The sequence below is a fragment of the Sus scrofa genome, chromosome 3 (genome assembly GCF_000003025.6).
Source record: "Sus scrofa isolate TJ Tabasco breed Duroc chromosome 3, Sscrofa11.1, whole genome shotgun sequence".
In the NCBI taxonomy this organism is placed as follows: domain Eukaryota; kingdom Metazoa; phylum Chordata; class Mammalia; order Artiodactyla; family Suidae; genus Sus; species Sus scrofa.
Window position 1 is genome coordinate 73,415,907 of NC_010445.4, and position 27,223 is coordinate 73,443,129.

At 40.5% G+C, this 27,223-nt stretch overlaps 1 protein-coding gene across 1 annotated transcript; it reads right to left on the minus strand.

Annotated features, from left to right (window-relative positions):
* On the minus strand, positions 4,453-10,566 carry GKN1 (gastrokine 1). Its single transcript, NM_001195779.1, is given in 6 exon segments — positions 4,453-4,696; positions 5,685-5,832; positions 6,930-7,040; positions 8,298-8,435; positions 8,524-8,577; positions 10,516-10,566. Coding segments are annotated over 6 exon segments (558 nt in total). The 5' UTR covers positions 10,528-10,566; the 3' UTR covers positions 4,453-4,601.

The following is a 27,223-nucleotide window of genomic DNA, read 5'->3' on the forward strand; positions in this document are numbered from 1 at the left end:
GACATAGGTCAGAGCTGTGGCTCAGATTTGATCCCTGGCATGGGCGCTTCCATAGGCCATGGGTGTGGCTGAAAAAGAAAACAAATTTTACGTTGTACCTTCTTAGTTGGTGCCAGAATATTCAGGAATGCACGTAAATGGAGGGAAGATGGTACTTTCTTTATTTAGAGTCTTCTCAGGAATTATTTGGCTTTTTAACAAAATCATCTCACCAAGGCAGCACAGCTCATGTTTTTTTTTTTTTTTTTTTTTTTTTTGTCTTTTGTCTTTTGTTGTTGTTGTTGTTGCTATTTCTTGGGCTGATCCCACGGCATATGGAGGTTCCCAGGCTAGGGGTCCAATCGGAGCTGTAGCCACCGGCCTACGCCAGAGCCACAGCAACGCGGGATCCGAGCCACGTCTGCAACCTACACCACAGCTCACGGCAACGCCGGATCGTTAACCCACTGAGCAAGGCCAGGGACCAAACCCGCAACCTCATGGTTCCTAGTCGGATTCGTTAACCACCGCGCCACGACGGGAACTCCCAGCTCATGATATTTAAACCATCAATGGCAGATCCTTACATGAGCCTACATGTCATTGTGATTCTATGTTTAGGTGTAGACATCTAAATATGAAAGTTTTTCATATTCTAGTTTTGTGCATTTGATCTGTCAAAAACAGATGGCTGTGTTAAGGCTCCTCCCCCCGCCTTTGTAGCTTTGCTTGTTTCTTTTAGCATTTCCAAAATGTTGTTTTTGTTTTATATATTTTGAATCTGTGTGATTATTAGGTCGTCTATGCAGATGGCATGTTTTATCATCACAAATGTCTTCCTGTCATTTACTGATTTTGCCATAAATCACACTTTGGCATAATGATATGACAGCCCGATTTTACTATGTATTTAAACTACCTGCACATGCTTGCCAACTTCTTTATTTCTCATATTATCAGTATTTATTTTAGTTTTGCCTTGTCTAATCTGGATATGTCAACAAATTCAGAGTCTTAATTTTTTACTAAAATGGGATGATATGGTCACTTAAAAAAACTTTTAATTCTGAAATACTTTTAGGTTTCTTAAAGGAGTTATGAAGCCAGCACGGAGAGTTCCTGTACACCCTTCACCTAGCTTCTTCCAACATGAATGAACATCGCAGGTAACCATGGCCCAATGATCAAAACTGGGAAATTAATCTTAAGACAGTGTTAAATAATGTTCAGAACTAACATGGTCACAATATTATTAACCAGCCCTCAGACTTTACTTGGACTTTCCCAAGTTCTTCTTTGGTTTGAAGTCAAGTCCACTGTTAAGACGACACACACTTGGTTGCATAAAGCACCTGGATAAACCATTGCAGCCTGGGCAGAAATCTGCCCCGGGAGCCAAACCTTGGCAAAGCAGAAAGAAAGAAATACGGAAGTACCTTGGAAAAATTGACTCCGGATTCAACCCCTGAAGATTTGGTTTAAGCCACATAGTTATGTCAGAAGAGCAACTGGGAGGATACCAGAAAGATAGTCTAATAATGGGCAAGGGCTTATCTAAAATATTTTTGGTAAATGTTTCCCTCTAAGAGTCAGGCTTGTAATGAGATATTATCTGCTCCTCTCTGGTGCCTCTTGAGGTCGTGAAGTCACTAGAACTTTGAGTGACCCTGCAAGCCAGCTCTTTGTCCTCCCTGTCCTTTCTCTTGACCCTGACAGGCTGAGGTACTAGGTGAGCCATGACTCGGCTTGAGTTGGGTTACCCACAAGACCAAATGAAACTGCCAGTGGGAAGCTGCCCAGGCTGCCAAGCAGTGATTTCAAGTCCTGGAGAGCAGGGCTTGGCACTGGCGCGGCCCAGGAACAGCGGCTTCTCTCTGCAGACCTCAGCATCCCAGGGCTGAATGAAGTCATTTTCACTTACACCAAGTCTTCTGGGGACTGGGGTCAAAGGCTGAATGCTTGGAACGATCCATCTCAGAGTTGAGCAAGATATGAGAGGCCTCTGCCTTCTGTTGGAATGAAGGAGGAGTTGCTTTCCATCCAACACGGCTCTGCCCTCTTATTGCCTTTAGAACATTATCACATTTATTGTGCTTACAAAAAACTGTAACTAAGTATTAAGTGCAAGAGACTATTTAAAAAATATATGGTAAGTGTAAAGATTAATGATACAACAGACATCCATGGGCTCCCCACACCTCAATCCAGTTTGAGAGAGAGACTGAAAGCATGGCCGCTACCTTGGAAGTCATCCATCCACCCCTCCAACACCCCTCCTTTCCTCTTAGGGCTATACAGTTATCCTGAGTTTTGTGTTATCATTCCTTTGCTTTTAGTCATGCAAATTCCCACACATGCATATATTTCTAAAATATGTGTTGTTTAGTTTTGCCTGTTTTGGAGGTTTATATAAATACAATATATTTATTATACTGTTTCTCCCGGGACTTTGGACTTGGTGTTATTTTTTTCAGAGCCATCCATGTTGTTGTGTGCGGCTGTGATTAATTTATTTTTCTTTTTGTGGTGTTTAGCATTCTGCTAAATAAACACATCAGGATGTATTTCTCTCTTCTATTGGCAAACACTTTGGTTTTTTTCTTTTCTTTCTTTTTTTTTTGCTGTTACAAACACTGCTGCTGTGAACATTCTTATGCATGTTTCTGGGCCCCCATGTGCAAGAATTTCTCTGGGATATGTACCTAAGGGTGGAATTCGGGGGTCATAGGATAGTCACATCTTCAGCTTGTTACACAAGGCAATGCTGAATTGTTTTCCAAAGCAGTCGTATCAATTCCTGCTTGCCCGGGTTGTGTTTTTGTTACTCTACATGCTCTCTAACACCTCATGTTAGAGTTTTCCACTTGCCAATAAATGGGCATGACATGACCTCTCATTATGGTTGAATTTGCATTTTCTTTCCTATTAAGGAAGTTAAAATCTCTGTGTATCTAGGTTCACCATTCAGGATTTGTCTTCTAGTAGAAACTTTTTTTTTTTTTTTTTTTGGTCTTTTTGGCTTTGTTGTTGCTATTTCTTGGGCCGCTCCCGTGGCATATGGAGGTTCCCAGGCTAGGGGTCCAATCGGAGCTGTAGCCACCGGCCTACGCCAGAGCCACAGCAACGTGGGATCCGAGCCGCGTCTGCAACCTACACCACAGCTCACGGCAACGCCGGATCATTAACCCACTGAGCAAGGGCAGGGACCGAACCCGCAACCTCATGGTTCCTAGTCGGATTCGTTAACCACTGCGCCACAACAGGAACTCCATCTAGTAGAAACTTATTCATCTTCATTTTTCCAGTAATTATTCATCTTTTCCCTGTCATTATGTAAGAGTTCTTTATATAATTTTCTACTAGTGCATTTATTCAGTTGATGTGTTGCAAATATCTGTATTAATTTGTGGCTTGTTTTTCACTCTATTTTTTGTGTCTTTGGATAAACAGGCACTGTATTTTTAATGTAGAGAAATTTTCAGTATTTCACTTTGTGGCTGAGCTTTTTCTGCAAAGTGTAGCAAATCCATTTCTCTCTCAGTAGCCATGAAGTTATTGTTCTATATTCAAAAGTTTGCTAAGGCTGTTTTTTTCTTTTAATGGCTGCACCTGCAGCATATGGAAGTTCCCTGGCTAGGGGTCAAATCGGAGCTGCAGCTGCAGGCCCACACCACAACCACAGCAACACCAGATCCATGTAACACCACAGCAGCATCTGTGACCAATGCTGTGACTTGTGGTAACGCTGGATCCTTAAAACACTGAGTGAGGCCAGGGATCAAATCTTCACCCTCATGGACATTATGTCAGGTTTTTAACCTGCTGAGCCACAATGGGAACTCCATGAAGTTATTGTTCTATATTCTAAAGTCTGCTAAGTCTTTTTATTGTGCCTTTCATTAGTAGGCTTTTTAGTACACTTGAAATTTATTTTTTTAACATGGTGTGAGGTAGAGTTCCAGTTTCATTTTCCCATTTCTTTTTATCCCATTTGGCTACCTAATTGTTTTAACACCATTTATTTAAAAAGCTCATCTTTTCCCTGAAACCTGGAAGAGCTAATATGTGGCTTCAGGTCTTGGTGTTGATATACAGTTTCTGTTTCCAGTCTTTTTGAAACCAGCTGCTTTTCTTGCTCTAAGAGTGTTTTAGATACTCTGGTATCCTTGCAATTCCCAGCCCTCCTTTCCTGCTGAAGCTACTTTGAGCAGATTTCTGCCCTCACTGATCTGAAACAACACTGTGCCTATTAACTATAGAGCAGTCTTCAGAGTGGTTGGATGGTCTTGGAATCATTCCCAGAGCTGTGGTTAGTAGTGTCTGAAGCAGCTGAAGAGGTTCTTTGTATGGGACAAGTCCTGAATATAGGCAAATATTTGGGGGCTAATGCACTTTGATGACTCGCTACCAACACGCTGCATTTTTGATCCTGCATGTTCTAAATAGAAATCATGAAGAATTTAAACATAAACTGACGTCAGTGCTAAATAGGTTTATTTAGACTTCAACTAGAAGAAAACATTTCAGAATGACAAGATAAAAACCATTAGAACCCATAATTTCTGCCTAGAATATTCTTGATGGCTAAACCCATAGCAAATTTTTTTCTTTCTTTCTTTTTTTTAGTTCTCCGCTATTCCTCCACAGAAGGAAATGTTAAGAATCCAGAGTATATTGGCACTGATGCACTTTTCTGAGTACGAAATCAGGTTTGCTCCTGATGAAAAGAAAAGAGGAAACTAATATCAATGCCTTTTCAAAAACTGGGTGGTTTTTTTTTGGCGGGGGGGTGGTTCAGGGAGATGTCACACAGTTTCCAGACAAGCTCCGCCATAATTTCAAGATTTAGCTAGCTAGCTAGCAAGATTTAAAGCTAAATCAGAGTCAGAGATCTGGAAAGTTGCTACAGTGTTAGGTTCCTAGGTGGACACTTCATTTTTGTGCAAATTATTCTTTGAATGCCCAGAATGAGAGACTGCTTGAGTTACAAACATGGCAATAGATTCTCCTGGCATTCTCCTTTCCATTTAGTGATTCATGCCTTTCTTGGACTAGGTCTAGATTCACTTTTGAAGGGAAGTATTTCAGAATGGTGAAAAGGACAGAATCCAGGCCAAAATGATTAGGATTGGTCCAGGAGAGGGATGTGTGTTTCTCTCTGTGCCTGTTTCCTCAGCCAGAAAGTGAGAACAACAGTAAAACCTGGAGGAGTTCCCTTCGTGGCTCAGCAGTTAAGGAACCTGACTAGGATCCATGAGGATTCGGGTTCCATCCCTGGCCTTACTCAGTGGGTTAAGGATCTGTCGTTGCCGTGAGCTGTGGTGTAGGTCACAGACGAAGCTTGGATCTTGCCTTGCTGTGGCTGTGGCTTAGGCCAGCAGCTATAGCTCCGATTCGACCCCTAGCCTGGGAACCTCCATATACCACAGGTGTGGCCCTAAAACAACCCCCAAACAAACAAACAAAAAAACCCCCAAAAAACAAAAAAAATACAATAAAACCTATCATGTAGGATCGCTGTCAGGAGCAAATGCATTAACACACGGAGAGCACATAGAACAGTGCATGGTGCAGGGCAAGCACTACATAAGTGTTGGCCTTGATTCCCCCTCTCCCGAGTAACTGGTGTCCTCTGTGGACATGCCCCTAATAGCTGACAATCCCACCAGCAATGACCTGGAGTGCAAGGTACAAAAGCCACTGACCTTGAATCTCTTCAGCCATGTATGTTGGAATCCCCTTGCACATGGCAACGATGGATTTTCCAAACTTGTCCAGGTTGTCGACTCTGTTGGGGTTGACTGAGTACCTCAGGCTCTTGGGAGGTGGTCCCCCTGGGCCCTTACCCTGAAGCTGAGTGTGAGGAAGATGGGTGGGAAAGAGGAAAGAGACTGAGTGCTGTGCCCAGAGGTTTGTGGAATTGCAGGTGTTACGCACAAGGCCAATGGTAAGTATTTCTTGGCTATATTTTTTCCATAATCGGAATGAAGAAGGACCAAGTCCAACTCTGGATATCACAGAATTTCTAAGGGTCTTGAGGGATTTAGCTGGTTTTCATAAAAGCAGAGGTCTGAGGGTAAATTTATTCTGAAGTTTGGACCTCATTTGGTCATCTTCCATTTCTTGAAGTGAGCTATATGACAATCAGCTTCTGAGAACACAGTTTTTTTTTTTTTTCTATACTCTCAGTGAAAGGAAGTTATAGGAATATGAACAATTTATACAATGATGGCACCCCTCCTCCCATCCCACCCCCAACTAGGGTGGCCAGATAAAACACAGGACAGTCAGTGAAATTTTATTACAGATAACAACAAGTCATTGGTAAAGTATAAGTCCCAATATTGCAAAGGACATACTTTTGCTAAAAAAGTGATCCATTGTTTATCTGAAATTCAAACTTAACGATCCTTTATTTTTATTTATTTTTATTTATTTATTTATTTATTTATTTATTTATTTTTGCTCATTAATAATTTAATCTGACCAGCTGAGCAGGTAAAGTAGGCATACCTCTATGGTTCTGCTCTTTTCTTTTCTTTTTTTTTTTTTATTTTCCCACTGTACAGCAAGGGGGTCAGGTTATCCTTACATGTATACATTACAATTACAGTTTTTCCCCCACCCTTTCTTCTGTTGCAACTCGATCCTTTATTTTTATTTGCTAAATCTAATAACCTTAACTCTTGCAGAAAAATGTTCTTGGCAAGAGCTGAGGGTTTCCCTTGGCCTGAGCAGAGCTTTGTTCAGTAAAGGCAAGGTGTTCTGTACAGCCTCTGTAGAGGCAGATGTGAGTCACAGCATCTGAGCATGGTGGTAACTGCCTCTCCTCAGGGAATTATGAATTCCTCGTCCCCTTTTGTGCTGCATGCAACAACATACTGTGTTCAAGAGGGAGCAGTTGTGACCTTCTCATGATTTACTGGGAATCATAAGACTTTTATTTTTACCTTCTTTTCCTTGACCAGCGCATCAAGGGCTTGAAGGGAGGGCATGGCTTCCTTCTTCATTTTGTGCACAATGCATGACTTCTTCTCGAAGAGTCTGGTTACAGCAAAGCCCTTTTAAAGAAGGTGTCAGATGGTGAAGAGTTTGTTCTCCAAGGTGCTTTTCTTATCAGAAATCTGTTTCCCCAGCAGAGGGAGATGGAACTCTGAGATCACAATGAGCTGAGATAAGGGCACTGGATAAAACTGAAACTCTAAAGGGGTGGCTTTTTAAAAAGCACAAAATGGGAGTTCCCCCTGTGGCTCAGTGCTAATGAACCCAACTAGTATCCATGAGGACAGGAGTTTGATCCCTGGCCTTGCTCAGTGTGTTAAAGGATCCAACACTGCATGAACTGTGGTGTAGACTGCAGACTCGGCTTGGATCCTGCATTCCTATGGCTGTGACATAGGCCTGCGGCTACAGTTCCAAATCTGCCCCTAGGCCTGGGAACTTCCATGCGTCATGGGCGTGGCCCTAAAGAGACAAAATAAAATAAAATAAAAAGAACAAAGTGTGATTTCATCAGTCCAAAGAAAGGGAAATCAAAGGTCAACATTATCATTTCCTGGTCTAAGTATGTAACTCCAATGTCCTGCAAAACTTGAGTTTAGTTGTGCAAATTGTATTATATTTTTCTGTATTTTTGTAAAAATCTGTATTTTTAAATCACATTTCACATTTACAGCCACGTCCATTGTATCATGCTGCATTTATAATACTATATATAGTTATCAGTGTCATTTATCTTATGATTAAAAAACTTCTAAAAATGTTAAAAAAATAAAGTACAAAGTTTGTTAAATACAGAGCTGGTAATTGCAGAATTGGGTGTGCTAGCTAGAGCTGGGTGGTTTTTTGGTTTCTGTTTCCTTTACTATGGATATATGGCATTTACTTTTCCTTTGGTCCTACTGAGTTTCAGTTGAGGGGTCAATTTCTGTCTTTTTAGAAGAAAATCAATGAATGAATGAGATAGGCTATGCTTTAGCTGCAGTACTATCATGAAGCTTTTTCATCTTTGTTGAGGGTTCTGCCAGCAAGGCAAAAAGATGTCCCATGTGTCTAATAGCTCGCAGCATAGTAGATCCTAATTACTATTCATTGGCTTGAATTTTAACTTATTGTGAGAAACTTAACAACAGCAGTTATATCATCTAAGGAATGAAACTGAGTGAGCAAAACAGGCATTTTTACTTAGAACTCTATGCTTAGGTGCAGTCAGACTTTACATTATTTTTTTTTTTATGGTTCATAGGCAATTTTTTGTTGTTGTTAAAAAAAGAAATGCCATATTTGCAAATAACAGAAATTGCCAGTTGGCTACCTACAGTTCTATAGTCCCAGAGGGCATTCCAGGAGTTCCATCCATTGTTATTGTCAACGTTGGCCACGTTGTGTTCATTGTTGACACTCACTGACTGCTGCCCACTTCCACCACTGTTGCCGTCATCGTTGACACTGATACTCTGAAATTTACAAGAAATGGACGATTATTTAATACCACATTTCTTTGCAATTGCATTTTGGTAACACACCTTACAAAGTGAGACTTACATAGTCAGCAAGGGCAGGAGTCAGGAAGACACCAAGAAGTCCAGCAAAGGCAATCTGAAATCACAAATGACATTGGTCTACTGTTCTATGGCAAAACGACATCCTCTTCTTTCTCTATCTAAGCTTATAAAAATAGTTACTAATTTTGCCACTCTGTTGAGTGGTCTGTCTTTTCTTCTTTGATCTCGTATTTGCTTTTAACCATAGAAAGCTTTAACAATAATGCAGAATGGTAGGTTAATTATAAGCAATTATGTTGAAGTTTTAGAATTTTTAATGTGGGCCTTATGAAAAACTGATCAAGTGTCAGTATATTGAAAAATAAAGTTGAAAATGAATAGCATGCACGGCATGAAAATAGTTTTAAATTCTGAGAACCACATCTGAAAATGATTTAAGTTAATTTTCCTATTTGATGTGGAAATCAAATAAGACTGATTTACAGATCAAATTATTGATCTGAATGCTTTCCTCTCTTCCTAGACCTCCTAATAGCAATTGCTTTTTTTTTTTAATTTAAAACATTTTTTTAAAGTGATGGATTAGTAAGCAGTTTGGATATGAATGATGAGAAGCCAAGGATGGAGTGTTTGGCTGCCAAGTGTGCTTAGCAGAAGGGAAGTCAATCATTGCCCCAGGACAAGTGGTGTAGTCATGCGTCACTGGGTACACAATAGTAGTTCTCAGAACATAGAGCTTTATGCAGGATGCACGATTCTGAGTGTCTGTCTTTATTTCCTTTGCATGGAACGAAATGGGTTGAGAACTACACGGGTAAGTCAAGACAATTTTTAAAAATTTGTTTAATTTTTCCCCTGAGAGTTCAAAAAAGGGGTTTAAAAAAATTCAGAGCTGGAAGAAACGTTTGCGATCTATAAGTACAACACAATCCTTTCACAGGTAAGGAAACTGAGCTTCAGAAGTTGTACCTTTTGTTCATGGCAGAACTAGAGGAGAAACCGGATCTGACCTGTGTCTGGAACTCTTTTTTTGTTTGTTTTGTTTCAAATCTTTCTATTATTAGAAGTTATTGCAGTTCCATTATGAAACAAAGTCAGCTATAATCTATTTTAACGGTTATTATGTTAAAACATGAAAATATTCATCTGACTCTCACCCTTGTGTGTCCTTTTATGAGACACACAGCAACACCGGTTACTTTAGCAGAATTTTCTGGTCTACTTGCTACACTTTCAGCCTTTCACAGGGATCCACAGGTGAGATGCTGCATCAGCTTCATGCTTCAAGTGTTTGCATGAATAAATGACGATAGACAGGGTTCAAGGCAAAACTTTCTTACTTAGAGATCCATTTCACAGGTGAGAATGTGACAGTACGTCTTGCACCAATTTGTATTGATAATAAGCTTTTTTATCTTGCCTGAATATGTCCAGAAGTTTTGGTCAAAAAAGGAATTCAAGAATGTAATGAAAAAAGCAGGCATTTCCCAGGGTTAGGGACCACCTGCTCTGTGCCCAGACCTGAATCAGAAGATAAGGAAAGTAACTTTTTTTTTTGTCTTTTCTAGGGCCGCTCCTGCAGCATATGGAGGTTCCCAGGCTAGGGGTCTAATTAGAGCTGTGGCTGCCGGTCTACACCAGGGCCACAGCAACGCAGAATCCGAGCCACGTCTGTGACATACACCACAGCTCACGGCAATGCTGGATCCTTAACCCACTGAGCAAGGGCAGGGATCGAACCCGCAACCTCATGGTTCCTAGTCGGATTCGTTAACCACTGCGCCACGACGGGAACTCCAGGAAAGTAACTTTTTTGAAGAGATAAGATGTTTAGGCAGCTGTCTAATCCCTCAATAACCATCCTTCTCTATGGAGATGCTAATAATTCCATGAAAAAAAGAGATTATTATTATTATTTTTACAAAGTTTTCCATTACACTGATATTGTCATTAAGAAGCAAACCCCCTTATACCAGAATATTAACAGTCTCCAACCATAAGGTCATACATCCAAAAGGAAAAATCTACTTACTGTGAACTTCATCTTGGCTTCACCAATGCAATGAAGTGAGAAGTCAGGCATGGACTCAGGTTAAAAGTCTCCTCATATTTATACTTGACTAGTTTTACTCAAGCTAGGTGTAATCAGGTGGGGTCCAGGAGTTATCTTTCTCCATTTTCCACATCTGTGCCATGTCCTGGTGTGCCAGGAAGCCTTTGGGAATATCTGTCTGGTTAATATTCTGACGTGGAGCTGATCTGACTCACTGTTGAAACTGAAGATATCAAAATGCACTCAATATGATTTATGATAACTTCTGGTCCAACTGAAGCTGTGGGTGTGAGTACTGTATGTATTGTTATTGCTCAGATTCAGAAAAAGAATCATCCCTAAACTCAAACAAGATCACAGATGAGAGACTGTGGCGCTTGCAGATAGCAGCTCCTGTTAAGCATGTGGAATGGTTTCCTCTTCCAACCTTTAACCAAGTCCCTGTGATGTTTTTGCTGAGGCTAAACAGGGTTTGTTAGCTACTCCCACTACACCTACACCCTTTCAGCAATGCTGAGCTTTCTCAATGAGAGGACCATAAATCTGGCTAGAAAACCTCAGTTTCTCTTTGGCCCCTTCTTTTTACCACCCTATCCAGTTCATCACTAAGCCTTGTCCTTTTATTTCAGAAGTGACCCTCAACCCTACACATAAAAGTAAACAGACTCTACCATGCTTAGAAATGTTCACTGGCAGCCTACAAGACACACTTCAAGCTCATTGGAATGGCACAGAAAGTCCTTTATAGTAAGGATTTCAAAGCTTCCTCGGCTGTATCTGTCACTCTAGGTTATCAATCTATACCCTAGCTACATCCGAGCTCCCACTCTAATGGGAATATTCAGAATATCTCATGCCTCTGTGGCTTTGCACATGCTGTTCCTTCACCCTGAAGTGCCAACCCCTTGCCATTCTCTAACTGGTAGTTGCTATTCATTTTGCAAGGCCCATTGCAAATACCACAGCCTCCATCATGTCTTCTCCATGCCCTAGTGGAGACTTTCTTTTTTCTCTCCTGGAGCTTCAAAAAGATTTTCTGTCCTTTTATTTGCTCCTAGATCATTTATTATTATTATTATTATTTTGCTATTTAAGTATTGCACTCACAGCACATGGAGTTTCCCAGGCTAGGGGTCGAATCGGAGCTCTATCCACTGGCCTACACCACAGCTCACAGCAATGCCGGATCCTTAACCCACTGAGTGAGGCCAGGGATTGAACCCACATCCTCATGGATCCTATTCGGGCTCATTAACCACTGAACTATGAAGGGAACTCGGCTCCTAGATCATTTAATTTTCAGAAATTATGTTAAAATATGTTTTAAAAATGTTTTCACCTATTAAAATTCCTAAAGGAGCATCCTCTTTAGAGAAATAACTGTTGTGCTGCCTCTGAGGATGCATCTTGGATTTGAAAAAACTCCTCCTTTATACAATACTGTTATTTTTTAATATAATGATTTTTCCATTATAGCTGGTTTACAGTGTTTTGTCAATTTTCTACTGTACAGCATAGTGACCCAGTCACACATACATGTATACATTTTTTTCTCACATCATCATGCTCCATCATAAGTGACTAGACATAGTTCCCAGTGCTACACAGCAGGATCTCATTGCTCATCCATTCCCAACGCAATAGTCCACATCTATTAACCTCAAGCTCCCAATCCATCCCACATAACTCTCCCAGACTTTAGGCAATATTACAAAGCCGCAGTAATCCAGACAGTGCAGTACTGGTATCAAAACAGATATACAGACCAATGGAACAGAATAGAGATCCCAGAAATAAACCCAGACACCTATGGTCTATTAATCTTTGACAAAGGAGGCAAGAACATAAAATGGGAAAAAAGAGAGTCTTTTCAGCCAGTGGTGCTGGGAAACCTGGACAGCTGCATGCAAATCAATGAAACTAGAACACAGTCTCACACCATGCATGCAAATAAACTCAAAATGGCTTAAAGACTTAAATATAAGACAAGACACCATCAACCTCCTGGAAGAGAACATAGGTAAAACATTCTCTGACGTCACCCTTAACAGATGTTTTCTCAGGTCAGTCTCCCAAAGCAACAGAAATAAAAGCAAAAATAAACCAATGGGACATAATCAAACTGACAAGCTTTTGCACTGCAAAGGAAACCAAAAAGAAAACAAAAAGACAGCTTACAGAATGGGAGAAAATCGTTTCAAATGATACAACTGACAAGGGCTTAATCTCTAAGATATACGAACAATTTATACAACTCAACAGCAAAAAAGCCAATACTGTTATTTTAATGGCTCCAAAAATCAGAAGCAACTCTTCCTCTGTACTTTGTGTGGTATGTATGAATGCGTGTATATGTGTGCAGGGAGGAGTCAACCCTGACCTCAACCCTAGTCTTCTCCAAGGTCAAAAGTCCCAAGGAAGTGTGAGCAAGTCTCTTACTCCCTCCCACCTGAGAGCTGTGCTTTTGTTTCTTATCCTCCCTTGAGAGAAAGACAGGACATGTCAACGTATTTGTCACCTCCACAGAACCTAGACTATATTGGCACATATGTGATAATCCATAAACTCTTTTTAAAAATTAGAATTGCTTAAAGGAGATGCTCAAGCTAGAGGATAAAAAATATCTCTTCATTTTTGGAGTTCTCTGGTGGTTCAGCAGATTAAGGATTTGGGATTGTCACTGCTGTGGCACAGGCTCAAGCCCTGGCCCGGGAACTTCTTCATGCCATGAGTGTGGCCAAAAATTAAATTAATAGATTTTTAAAAAGTTATTCATTTCTGATTTTTGGAGCCAACTGGAAAGGTGCTGCCCTATATTGGCTCTGATAACACCCCAAGGAAGTCCCAGGAGATTGTGTGGGCCCAGGGCCCAAGGTTAGTGTGGGCAAAGCAGCCCCTGAGTAAATAGGGTCTGCTCTGCCCATGGAGTTTGATGCCAGGCCATGCCAAGAACCAGGCCTTATTTTATCTCACAGTGCACACATCAAGGGCCTCACCTCACCCCACACCCTGCCTATCCAGCTGGGTGGGAGCTCTCTTTGTGAGGAACAAACAGGGGCTGCAGGCTGAGTACGGATGATAGGCTCAGACCACAGCGCTGGAGGGCCTTTTAGAACCTTCCTATAGAAATCAGGCTTTTACTTCCCTTCTTTTTCTCTGAGTGCAAGGGAATGTTTATTTACATTTTCGTCATTGAATATCCTCATTCAAGATTCCTTCATAGAGTTCCCTGGTGGCTCAGTGGGTTAAGGATCCAGCTCCGGTGGCTGCTGTGGAGTGGGTTCGATCCCTGGCCTGGAAACTTCCACATGCCATGGATGTGGCCAAAAAAAGTCCCTCTGTCATGTAGATGTGCTGATAGGTTGTGCTTGCATCTATGAAGTCCTTAGGCATCTTGTCTTTCCTTTAATTTTTGTCCCACTTTCTGATATTTAGGACTCAGCTGGCCTTCAGCCCATTTAACCTCACTTTTTAATTTCTTTGCCTCAGTGTGGAAGCCCCTTCATGCAAAGAGTCTGTCTCAGTCTCTCTGCCTTTATCGTTTTGCCGAGCACCCGTTTGATGATCTTCATGGTGGTCCCAAGTCTGGTGCTTCATTGTGGGGTCTGAACATACTTCGTCAGCTGGAGGAGGGGGGGTGGAGGAAACTTCTGTTTACCAGTCTCGGTTTGCCAGTTTGCAGCTAAAACTCTAATGGTTCCTGTGGCTGCAGCTCCCAGCGCCTACGGCAGTGCTTTGCTCCTATCAAATCTTCCATATGTATTTGTGGCCAGGAGGGATGCATCTGAAAAAAATAGCAATGGGAACATGTAGAATAACATGTTAATAATTATTGCTAGAAAGCTTCTAATTCCAAAAAATCCATGCTTATTACATAGTGGTTTTTGTGTAGGAGAGAAATTCTTTCCATATTACAGCAACACGGAGGGATCTCTTTCTTATGGCATCGCAAAGCCTTCACTTTCTGTTATTTCCTGCGAGACTATTGCCTTCCAAAACATATATAATGATGCCTTTCTGTTGATGCTTGTGTATCTGTCCAATTGTACCTGCCAAGCCTTCTGGATCTCCTTAGTGGCAATAAATGATATATTATGCCTCCGATCAGTCGTTAACCTTGAATGTTAGAGTATCATAAACAGCATTTGGAAACATCTTGCTGAAAGAAGGTCTCCTGAGTGATGACATCATTTCTATAAAGTATAGGAAAGCAGAGACAAAGAGAATTATTGACTAATAACTTTTTCATTGCTATGAAGAATAATCAAACCTGGTTAAGCACTATCATTCTGAAAAGGAGTTGGAGGAAATATACCCACATGAGGATTAGAAATCACAAAAGGATAGTAACACGTTGCTTTATAATCATCTTATAGCTAATTCAGAAATAATAACACATTCCTTGTTCGTATTGAAGCAATTTAGAGGCAGTGCTGTGAAAACTCATGTGATGGTGTGTTCCTTCGACCAGAGTGATCAGGCCTGGAAAGGACTGAACCAAACATTTGAAGATGAAAATCAGGTTATAAAGGGTGAGGACCAAAGTAAGAGCCACACCTGGAGCCCAGGTCTTGTGGGGACCCAATGGCACTGCCTGACACTAAAATATCTTCAAGGCTCCACTGTGTAGGAGAGGTCAAAGTAAAGGACTTGCCCTAAAACTGAATAATGAAGCATAATTTTGTGAGTCATGGAGTTTTCTGCAGGGTAGTGACCTGAACTGGTTTCTTTTTCTACATCCCAGATAGAAACTATACACATGTGTGTAATTGATTCACTTCTGGAAAAACATATCCTTAGAGGAAGATGCTGGATCCCCAGAAGTGCCTCTTGGGATTCTGAGCTCCACGTTTATTCAATTATGTACTCTTCCTACCCACACCCCAAGTCTCCAATTCCTGGAAATGCTTATAAAACCTATCCATTGGGACTTATTCTGGACTGTGTACTTTTTCTTCAGAGACCCCATAGGGTTTCAATAAAGAACCAACTCCCCTTATCCAGGCCAGGGAAGGTTTTTCCATTTGCTTTTCAGGCCTACAATTCTTTACTTATTTTCTCATATTGAAAAATAATTGGGGAGTTCCAAATGTGGCTCAGTGGTGATGAACCCAACTAGTATCCATGAGGATATAGGTTTGATTCCTGGACTTGCTCAGTGGGTTAAGGATCCGGCATTGCTGTGAGCTGTGGCACGGTCACAGGCACGGCTTGTATCCTGCGTTGCTGTGGCTGTGGCATAGGCTGACAGCCGTAGCTCCGATTCAGCCCCTAGCCTGGGAACTTGCATATGTCACAGGTGCAACCCTAAAAAGAAAAAAAAGGAAGGAAAGGAAGGAAGGAAGAGAGGGAAAAATAATTGATGAACAGAAATTAACCATATTCCAGCTAATACAAGGACCCGGTTGAGCACAAATGCCATAAAAGATTCAAAGATAGAAAAGAAGGGCTCTTCCTCCAAGATCCTGTAATCTGTCTGAGAGCAGGGCTGGCTTTTTGGACATGTGACCAACATAGTTACATAGGACTCATGCTCAGAAGATAGCCCTATACTTGAGCTTAACACTTTGAAGTTGCCAACTTGAAATTTGTAGTAATTATATTTCTGAATTTGTGTTTTGTCAGTGTAGCTGCTGATGAACTATGCAGCATGACCCGGGGGCTTGAAGTTGTGGCTCCTATGGGGACCCGCCTTCTACTTCTCCCAACTTGCCTGGATAGGCTCTCCATCACCCAATCTGCTACCTCCACTAGTGAGATCTGGGTGCTGATGCAGGAAAGATCAAGGTTGGACACATATACCCACATGCTGAGCCACACTGGGGGGCACTGTATGCCTTTGAGGACTTGCAGTTATCTTGCAAGTATCCCCATGTGCAAGGGAGTGTGATATTCAATAGCAAATCAAAAACTCCATCACAGGTTGAGAGAAAGAAACCAAAGAAGAAAGGAAAAAGGCTTTTTTCTCCCCATATTTGAACAAGGGGGTCCTGCTTTTTTTTCTCATTTTGCTAGGGGCTTCGCAGATTAAGTAGCTGGCTCTGATAGGAGACAAGACACACACATACTGTGGATGTATCAAAGAGAGGTAAAAGGAAGTTTGTGGAATGCTTTGCAACTTGTCCAAGGTCACATGGCAGTTAAAAATGGAATCATGTTTTCATGTAATCCAGGAGCCTGTACTCCTTTTCTTATGTCTTGCAGCTTCTCCAAATAAGCTGCGGAGACAAAATATTCAGAGGAGTGTGAGCTCTTTAAGCTGGAGTAACTGTGGAGGCTTCATGCAGAAAATGGATCTTTGGTTGAGCCTGTGGGACAGCCTGGAAGTGGATACCCAGGCCTGAAGTGTCAGCTTAAGGAGAGCAGCAGAATAGGTGATGTGAACTGGGGGTTCAGCAGCTGTGAGGACCCCCTTATAATACTTATAGTCTTAATACTTTCAGATTCACCTTAATGGTTATGAAATATCCCACTTACTCACAACTAGGTAGAGAAATGTTGAGTCAGAATTATTCCACTGAGCTAGAACTTACAATTTGCTGCATGCTAAGCAAATTATTATTAGAGATTTAATCTTCACCAACAGCCATGTTCCCAAGTTTCAACTTCCCTTTTTCCCTGGCCTCTGAGCTCAGGAGTATGAAGCCCACATTTCTCTGCACTCATGAAGTCTCCTTTCTCTTTCCCACACTTGTCTGTTCCAATATCCTTGAGCTCCTCCCACTAAAATAATATTTTAGTTGGTGGCTATGGGTGTTTCTATAAAAAAGCAATCACTCATTTTTTTTTTTTTTGTACTCGACACACCTTTAAATTTGATTTGACTTCTTCAAAAAGGCATGTATTCAAGGAGGTATCTCGACAGGTAAGTATATTTTAGAAATGTAGATATTATTTATTGTGTAGAATTTCATGGCTCGCCCTAAAGTAGATATGTGGGATGGATGTCTTGGGGGCTTAGATGTCTATTGGGCCATGAGTCTCTTGCGACAGAACTCATATTCCTTGTGTCCAGCAGAGGTCCTGACACATGTTAGGGCTCATTCAAGAATGACTTTCACTTCAGTTCATGTACCAAAAAAGATTCTACTCATTTTGGCCACTTTCCTCAAATCTAGAAGAAGCCAAACAATTTCCTCTCTCTTCTTGGATGGGAGGTAGAAAAGAATAGAATTTAAACTGAAACACCATTCTCCTTGGGCCTGTAAAAGTGTAATTCTTTCCTTATCTATACCATGATTCTCCCCTCTTCCCTTCAGCAAATACTCAAGATGTTCTCTGAACTCTCCGAGTCCTCCGCGTCGCTCCTACTCTGCCCACTGTACCAGGACCATCACAGTATCAGGTCTCTTGAACGGTCATCCCTTCATCGACCAATCACCATCTTTACCCATTCTTCATTCCCTCTCCTCTTGGAGGAATGTGCTCTTAACAGTTTCCAAGATGAATATCACCACCTCCAATCCCCACCTTCCTCCATCAGACAGTTTAAAGGTCAATGTCAATACCTTCCTGGTAGTTTGCTACTTTTTTCTCATTTGAGTGGACTTACCTCCCCAGTGCTAAAAAAACAAGCCAGAAATAAACATTAAAAACCTTCCCTTGGAGGTGAGGGGGGATGGAGTGGGATGAACAGGGAGTTTGGAGTTGGTAGATGCAAACTATTACATTTAGAATGGATAAGCAATGAAGTTGTACTTTAGTGCAGGAAACTATATCCAATATCCTGGGATAGACCGTGATAGAAGATAGAATGAGAAAAAGAATGTATATCTGTGTATGGCTGGGTCACTCTTCTGTACAGTAGAAATTGGCACAACATTTTAAATCCGCTATACTTTAATTAAAAATCATTAAAAATGCTCCACTAACTCTTTTAAAAAAAGAAAACCACAAAACCTTCCGGTAACTCTTATCTTCCTCACAGAGACCTTATACCTTCCCTTTACATCTCTTAAAAGGATGAGTGTAGTTTTTCCAGTTCCACTTCCTTACCTCCCAGTCCTGGCTCAACCCACTGCAATTTGGCTTCAGGTTGTGCTGGGATTCAGAGTGAACAAGGCACAGAACCCAGTCCTGAAATATCTGATATGCTGACATCTCTTCAGTGCTCATGATGCGACTTCTTCGTACTTTTTGACCAAGAGAGTCTCTTCTTTGATTGAAATTCTTCTCTCTCTTAATTTCTGTGACATCTCATTTCTACTTCAACTGTTCCTTCAACAACCTGAACTATTGCCTGCTCTTTTTTTCCACCTGTCCCTTCAGAGTTGGTGTTGGATTCTACGCCTGATCCTCTTCTTTCATTGCCCATCTCATTCTTTCTAGAAGACACCTTTTATTCTGAACTCTTGAGCCATTCCTACTGGCTTTAGCTTACCACTATTGGTTAGTCCTGTTTCAAAATCAGATAGACTCCAAACCATTTTCATTAGTCCCCAATCATGCTATTTTTCTACAACTTCTATTAGTTTAGTGGCATGTCTAGTAGCCAATCAATCAAGATAGGTACCTTGATTGGTTGGCTATTGGCTATTGGCTAATCAGTTATTCCTAAATCTGATTCCTCACCCCCTCCTCCTCCACAATTAGTTACCATCTCCTGTAAATTCTATCTTTTCAATATAACATTTAAGAAATAATCTCAAAGTTTTTCTCCTGATCATAAAGGTAACTCATAGGAAATTGTAGACAAATGGCGAGTAGTTGGCACATATTTTACTACGCAGAAATAATCTGTTATCTTTTAGGACATTTCCTTTTAATTTCTTTTGTGCCTTCTTTGATCCATGTGTTATGTGGAAGTGTGATACTTTGTCTTTGTGTACATTGGGATTTTCTATTTATCGTTCTGCTGTTGATTTCTAATTTAATTTCCTTATGGCCTGAGCACATACTTTGTATGATTTCTACCCTTTTAAATTGTTAAGGTGTGTTTTATGACCCAGAATGTGATCTACATTATTGAATGCTCCATATGCCTTGAGAATAATATGTATTTTGCTCTTGCTGAATGAAGTATTCTCTGTGCCAATTAGATCCAGTTAATTGATGGTGCTCTTCAGCTATATCCTTATGGTAGGACCTTGTTGTATGTTAGGCCTTTCTTTATCCTTGATAATTTTTTTTTTGTTCTGAAATCTGCCTTATCCAAAATTAATGTAAGTACTCCAACTTTTAAAAATCAGTGCTAGTATATATTTCTTTACTAATTTACTTATCCTACATTTTTGTATATTATCTGTATCTTTATATAACAACTGAGTTTCTTGAAAATAACATATGGTTGGGACTTATTTTTCTTATGCACTATGACAATCTCTTTTTTTCTTGGTATATTTTGATCATTCATGTTTAAAGTAATTATTGATATAGTTGGCTTAATATCTATCATATTTGTAACTATTTTTCCCTCTAGGTTTTTTGTTTTTTTTTTTTTTTTTGTCTTTTTAGGGCTGCACCCACAGCATATGGAAGTTCCCGCGGCATATGGAGGTTCCCAGGGCAGGGGTCAAGTTGGAGATGTAGCCGCTGGCCTACACCACAGCCACAGCAATGCTCGATCCAAGCCATGTCTGAGACCTACACCACAGCTCACGGTCACGCCGAATCCTTAACCCACTGAGTGAGGTCAGGATCAAACCCGCGTCCTCATAGATCCTAGTTGGATTCGTTTCCGCTGTGCCACAACAGGAACTCCCCTCTTGGTCCTTTTAAACAGTTTTTTTTAAGAGCAGGTTTTTTTGGATTTTGTTTTGTTTTGTTTTGTTTTTAGGGCTGCACCTGCGGCACATGCTGGCCTATACCACAATACCAGATCGGAGCCATGTCTGCAACCTACACTACCGCTCACGGCAACGCCAAATCCTTAACCTACTGAGCAAGGCCAGGGATTGAACCTGCAACCTCATGGTTACTAGTTGGATTCATTTCTGCTGCACCACAAGGGGATCTCCTAAGAGCAGTTTTTAAAAATTCAGTTTCTATTCCCACCAAGAGAACAAGACAATTTTTTTTTTTTGCCTTGTGCTCACTAAAAGAAATAAATGGTTCCTTATTAACTTACTGATTTGCAATTTCTTAATAACTGAAAAGGTTGAAGGTGCCTTATGTATAGTAGTGACCATAATATTAAATAACATTTATTGAGAACCTCTTGTGTCTGTTACTCTCCTAAGTGCTTTATATGTGTGCCCTCATTTAAGCTTCACAGTAACACGTGAGGAGACCCTTTCTTTACAGATGAGGACATGGGGACACAGAGATGTAACATAATTGCCAAAGATGACACAGTGAGTAACTAGAAAACCTAAACGATTCAGATCCAGGCAAGATGTGTCAGAAGCCTTAACTCATAACCATCTCCTATTATTTTGCTTCCTCTAATCATGTCTCTGTCCATTAAAGAAATGTTACAGGTGTTCATGTTCTTCCTTGTGGATGTGTAAAATATTTTATAAGTTGAGGTTTTTTCTCATAAATTCTCATATGTCCTATTTTTATATGTTGAAAATGTTTCCCTCAGTTTTCAGTTTGTTTTAAATTTTGCTTATTTGTTATGCTTAATAAATATTATTTTCCTAATCAGGTTTATCAAAATATAGTCTATAAATAGTAGAGTTTATCTTTATGGTTACATTTCTATGAGTGTTGACCGATACATACAGTCATGAAACCACCAGCACAATCAACATAGCACATTGCCGTCCCTCCCCAAAGTGTTCCTCGTGCCCTTCAGAGGTGACCCTACCCCTTGACTCCCAGCTCCTGCAAACCTCTCATCTGGTTCCTCCCCTTTTAGTTTTTTAATCTTTCTAAAATTTCAAATAAATTGAATCATCTGGTACATACTCTTCTGATTCTGGCTGCTTTCCCTCAGGGTAATGCATTAGAGAGTCACCTGTGTTGTGTATCAGGGGTTGGTCTTTTTTTTTTTTTTTGCTAGGTAGTAATGTACCGCAGTTGACCTATCCAGTCGCCGGATTGAAAGGCAATTGGGTGATTTCCTATTTCGGGTGATTACAAATAAAGCTGCTGTTAGCTATTTATATTTGGTTCTAATGTGTACATATATTTTCACTTCCCTTGGGTAAAGAAATAGGAATGGGATTTCTGGATTATGTCCTAATTATATTTAACTTTATGGGAAATTGGCAAACTGTTTTCCAAAGTAGTTGCAGCATCTTGCATTCCTGCCAGCAGTGTATGATTGTTTCATTTGCTCCACGCATTTGACAACACTTGGGCTTTTCAGTTTTGTTAGCTTGTTGTGGTTTTGCCATTCTAATGCAGAACGAGTTTGAATTTGCATTTTCCTAATTTCCAGTTGAGGCTGAGCTCTATGTTTTGTACATACTTGCATTTGTATATTTTCTTTGGTGAACCATTTTTTCATGTTTTTCACCCATTTTAAAAACTGAAATATGTTTGATTGTTAAATGTGAAAGTTTTTTTATATATATTATAGATCTTTTATCAGATATGTATTTTGCCAATATTTTCTCCCAGTCTGTGGCTTTTATTTTCATGATCTTAACCGTATCTTTGGAAAAACAGGATTTTTAAACTCTTTTGAAGTCCAATTTTTTAATTTTGGACTTTCATGACTTTGAAAGTATAATGTTAGCTGAAGTTTTTTATAGATGACTTTTATCAGGAGGAATAAATTCCTTTTTAAAAACCTTTTTGGGAGTTCCCATCGTGGCACAGTGAAAAAGAATCCAACCAGTATCCGTGAGGACGTGTGTTCAACCCCTGGCCTTGCTCACTGGGTTAAGGATCTGGTGTGGCTGTGGCTATGGTATAGACAGGCAGCCGTTAACTCCCATTCGATCCCTAGCCTGGCAGCTTCCATATGCCACGGGTGTGGCCCTAAAAAATAAAACAAAACGAAAAAACTTGTTGAAGTATAATTAACATATAACATTATATTTATTTCAACTGCACAATTTGCTTTTTAAAAATGAATTATCTCTCTTACATTTTCATTTACGTTTATATATCTTTCCTCTTGGGGTTTATTCTAATATTTTTAGGCTTGAAAAGTCATTTTTTCGTTTGTGTTGCCAAAACCAGATCAAAGTTTATTGTATTTTCTCTTACTATTTTTTCATTGTTTCTTTTACATTATGTACATTGTTTACATGTATTTTAAAAATTAATTTGGAATTAATTTTTCTTATGGTAGGATCTCTATTAGCTTGCCCTAATAAATATATTCTCATCCCAGGGCCATTTAGAGTTGGATATTTCTTTCTATCTTTTTGTCTTTTAGGGCCACACCCTCGGCATATGGAGGTTCCCAGGCTAGGGGTCGAATCAGAGCTGCAGCTGCTGGCCTACCCCACAGCCACAGCAACACAGGATCTGAATCATATCTGTGACCTACACCACAGCTCACGGCAACTCCAGATCCTTAACCCATTAAGAGAGGCCAGGGATTGAACTGACAACTCATGGTTACTAGTTGGGTTTGTTACTGCTGAGCCACGATGGGAAGTCCTATTTTATTATTATTTTTAATTGAAGTATAGTTGATTTACAATGTTGTGTTAGTTTCAGGTGCACAACAAAGTGATTCAGATATATACATACATATATATACATGCACACACACTATATATTCCTTTTCAGATTCTTTTCCCACATAACTTATTACAAAATATTGAGTACATTTCCCTGTGCTATCCTGTTGGTTCCTTGTTGGTTTCTATCTTATATATAGTGTGGTGCATAATATCTGTATTTCAATATTTATGTTTCATGATGGACAGAAAACTCTGAGAAGAGATACTCATTTGGTCAGGTTTCATTCTTCAATCCATTTCAGAATATTTTTCTGGTGATTTTCTCAAGATAGGCTGTCATTAAGAACTGACAGAAGAAAGGAAATAAAGGACGGAAGGAGAGAAGGAAGGAAGACAACATGGATAAAAGTCATATGAAAGGAGAAGAACATTGTGAATGGTGAGGTGTCTGGGATATGGAGGGAAAGGACAGGAAAGTATTCGAGTGGTTTGAGTGCCTTTTGTGGCAATTGAGTACATGAACCTATGACCATGTCTCTTCTCCTTCATTTAGAATATTTTCCACTCATCCCACTTCGAGAGATAAGTTTGGAACAAGACTATAAGAATGAGTTACATGCCAAGTTGAGACTTCAACTCCATGCTATAATTGATTTTTTTTTTTTTTTTAGGGCTGCACCTGCAGCATATGGAAGTTCCTGGGCTAGGGGTCAAATCGGAGTTACAGCTGCTGGCCTACGCCACAGCTACAGCCATGGCAATGCCAGATCTGAGCCTCATCTGCAACCTACAGCACAGCTTGAGGCAATACCTGATCCTTAACCCACTATGTGAGGCTAGGGATCAAACCCGAATCCTCATGGATACGAGTCGGATTCTTAACCTGCTGAGCCACAACAGGAACTCCAACGGTTGAATTTTTAACAGAGAAATTTTAACAAGTTTTTGGACACAAGAGCAATTTAGACAAAATGGTGTTTTTAGGTCTTTAAAAAATTTTTTATTATAGTTGAATTACAATGTTCTGTCAATTTCTGCTATACAGCAAAGCAACCCAGTTATAACATATGTACATTCTTTTTCTCATATTATCTTCCATCATGTTCCATCGCAAGTGATTGGATATAGTTTCCTGTTCTATACAGCAGGATTTCATGCTTATCCACTCTGGATGAAACAATGGAAAACTTGGAAAAAGGAAGACAATGCTGGCCTTTTGTATGTCCAAAGGCTGTCTGGTTTCCTCTTTTTAGCACAGAGCTAAGCATCACTTCCCTCACATCTAGATAGGGCCATGTGACTGGTCCTTACCAGTGAATGATGAGTAGATGTGGTCTTTTTCATTCTGAAGACAATGTTGTAGAGCAGATGTGTCTTCTTCGTGCTATTGGTCTAAACGCTCATCTGCCAGTTTGTTGATTCCAGGATCACCACAAAACTACACATTGAAGGTGAGGAAGCTACATATGGAAGCAGCTAGAAGCCACAAGTCATCACTTAGAAGGGAGCCACCCACCATGAGGTCATCCGTAGTGGATTTTATGTGAATGAGAAGTAAAAGTTTATGTTGTCAAATCATTGAGATTTAGGTGTTGCTAATCCATTGTGATGGGGACAGTGTGCGGTGGGGAAGACAAGGAATGGAGCTTGAGGTCATGGATTAGTACGAAAGACACAAATGGTAGAGGCATTGCAGAGGAAAATGATAGAAGAAGCAAGGATGACTTCCAGGTGAGCCTGAACGCCTGGAGGAAGCTGTCAGCAGAAATAACAATGTCCAGAAACAAGACTGCTGTGGGGGGAAGAATCTAACAGCTTTAATTTTAGACCTGTGGAGTCTCGTATATTATCGTATATCCAAAGGTAAAAGCCTGGTAAATTAAAAAAGAATTGCAGAAGTAAATTGTATGCATGTGTGTAAGAGAGGAAGAGAGAAGTATTGCAAAAATAGGGGATGCGGGTCTCATAATAAAAAAGGTATAGTTGGAGTTCCCATCATGGTGCAGTGGAAACAAATCTGACTAGGAATGATGAGGTTGCAGGTTCAATTCCTGGCCTTGATCAGTGGGTTAAGGATCTGGAATTGCCGTGAGCCGTGGTGTAGGTCACAGACACGGCTTGGATCTGGCGTTGCTGTGGCTGTGGTATAGGCCAGCGACTACAGCTCTGATTGAACCCCTAGGCTGGGAACCTCCGTTTGCCACGAGTGTGGCCCTAAAAAGACAAAGAAAAAAAAGGGGAGGTAATAGTTAAAATGTGTTCAAACTTATGTAAAGAAAGGCAACTAACAAAATCAATAGTTGGGAGTGGATTCACTATTTAGTTTGAACAATAAAACAAGTATTATCTAGCTAGCTAATATCTAATCTTTGCATATATATTATGCAAATATATTTATTATACGTATAAAACCTTGGCCACATTTCTTAACCTGTTTGAATCTTAGTTTCCTCATGAGGGGTTTGGACAGGACTTGAAACAACCGTTTCAATTAGAATCACTCATGGGAGTTTAAAAGTCTACACGGCTGTGCCCCTTCCCTGACCCACCAAAATCAGTGTCCAATGTGTGGGAAGGCCAGAGGGACACCCTTCCATGTCAGTGATTCCACAGCCTCAGTGAGGAGCTGGGCAGCTTAGTCACGAACTTCATTTATAACAGCTTTTACAAGCACAGTGTCTCATTCCCCCCATTTAAAAGTTTTACACTTGAGTTATGGACAGGCTTGCTTCCAAGGCTATCTTTGGGTCCAGAAACATTCTGGACCCAGAAGGCTCCTTGCTAATCCCTCTATTTCAGCAAAGCAAGAAGTGACCCTTAGCAACGAATCAGAGAGGATGTAGAGTACTTGTTGCCACTGTGGACTTCTAGAGTCAGATGGGGCTCCCAATTCCTGCCCTTGACATTGGCATAATGTCAAAATGTTACATTCATTTTCTCTGTAAAATGTTCGTCTATCTGTAAAAGGAAACATTGATAGGCAGAAACCTACTCGATTGTTGTAAGAATCAAATGAATTAATATATGTGAAGTGCTCAGAAAGTGCTACAACATATTAAATGCTCCATAAATGCCAACAATTGTCATTGTTGGCTCAAAAGACTCAGGACTCTCGAGGACAGGAGGGAGACAAAGTCGAGGGAGGGCGTAATATCTCTCTCTGTCCTAATACCTGTAGATGTGATTTAGGGAGACTCTGGAGCCAGATATGGGAGAAAATTTGCAGATGTACTACAAAACTGTCATACTTCTTGCTGTTACTATCTGAAAAAGATTTTTTAAAAGATAGCATGTTTTAATCCTTCTGAACTACCAGGGTAGGGGAATTCAGTGAATGAGGTAACCCCCAAATTATCCAGATGTCTGCTTTTTAAAAGTCCTATTTTTAGGAGTTCCCGTCGTGGCTCAGTGGTTAACGGATCCGACTAGGAACCATGAGGTTGCGGGTTTGATCCCTGGCCTTGCTCAGTGGGTGAAGGATTACCATGAGCTGTAGTGTAGGTTGCAGAAGTGGCTTGGATCTCACATTGCTGTGGCTGTGGTGTAGGCCGACAGCTACAGCTCCCATTAGACTCCTGGCCTGGGAATCTCCATATGCTCCGGGAGCGGCCCTAGAAAAGGCAAAAAAAAAAGTCCTATTTTTAAAAAGCTGCTGCTTAGGAATTCATTCCAGCTGTAGAAAAAGAACATAATTTACGCTATTTCTTTGTTTTCTGTAGTGGTTTTCCATATTGAACCTTCTACAATTTATAGGTACTGTTTTTTGGCTTTTTGTGGTTTTTGTTTGTTTGTTTGTTTGTTTTTGTTGTTGTTGTTGTTGTTGTATTTCCTCACCTTCTGAGTACATGATCCCACCCTCATGCTACCTAGCCATTTCTTCCTTTCTTTTTCTTTTTAGGGCCACACCTGCAGCATATTGGAATTTCCAGGCTAGGGGTTGAATCAGAGATGCAGTTGTTGGTCTACACCACAGCCACAGAAACACCAGATCTGAGCCGTGTCCATGACCAACACAACAGCTCGAAGCAATGCCAGAGGCTTGACCCACTGAGGAAGGCCGGGGATGGAACCTGCATCCTCATGGATACCAGTCGGGTTTGTTACCACTGAGCCACAGCAGGAATTCCTGAGCCACAACGGGAACTTCTGATGGTGGCATT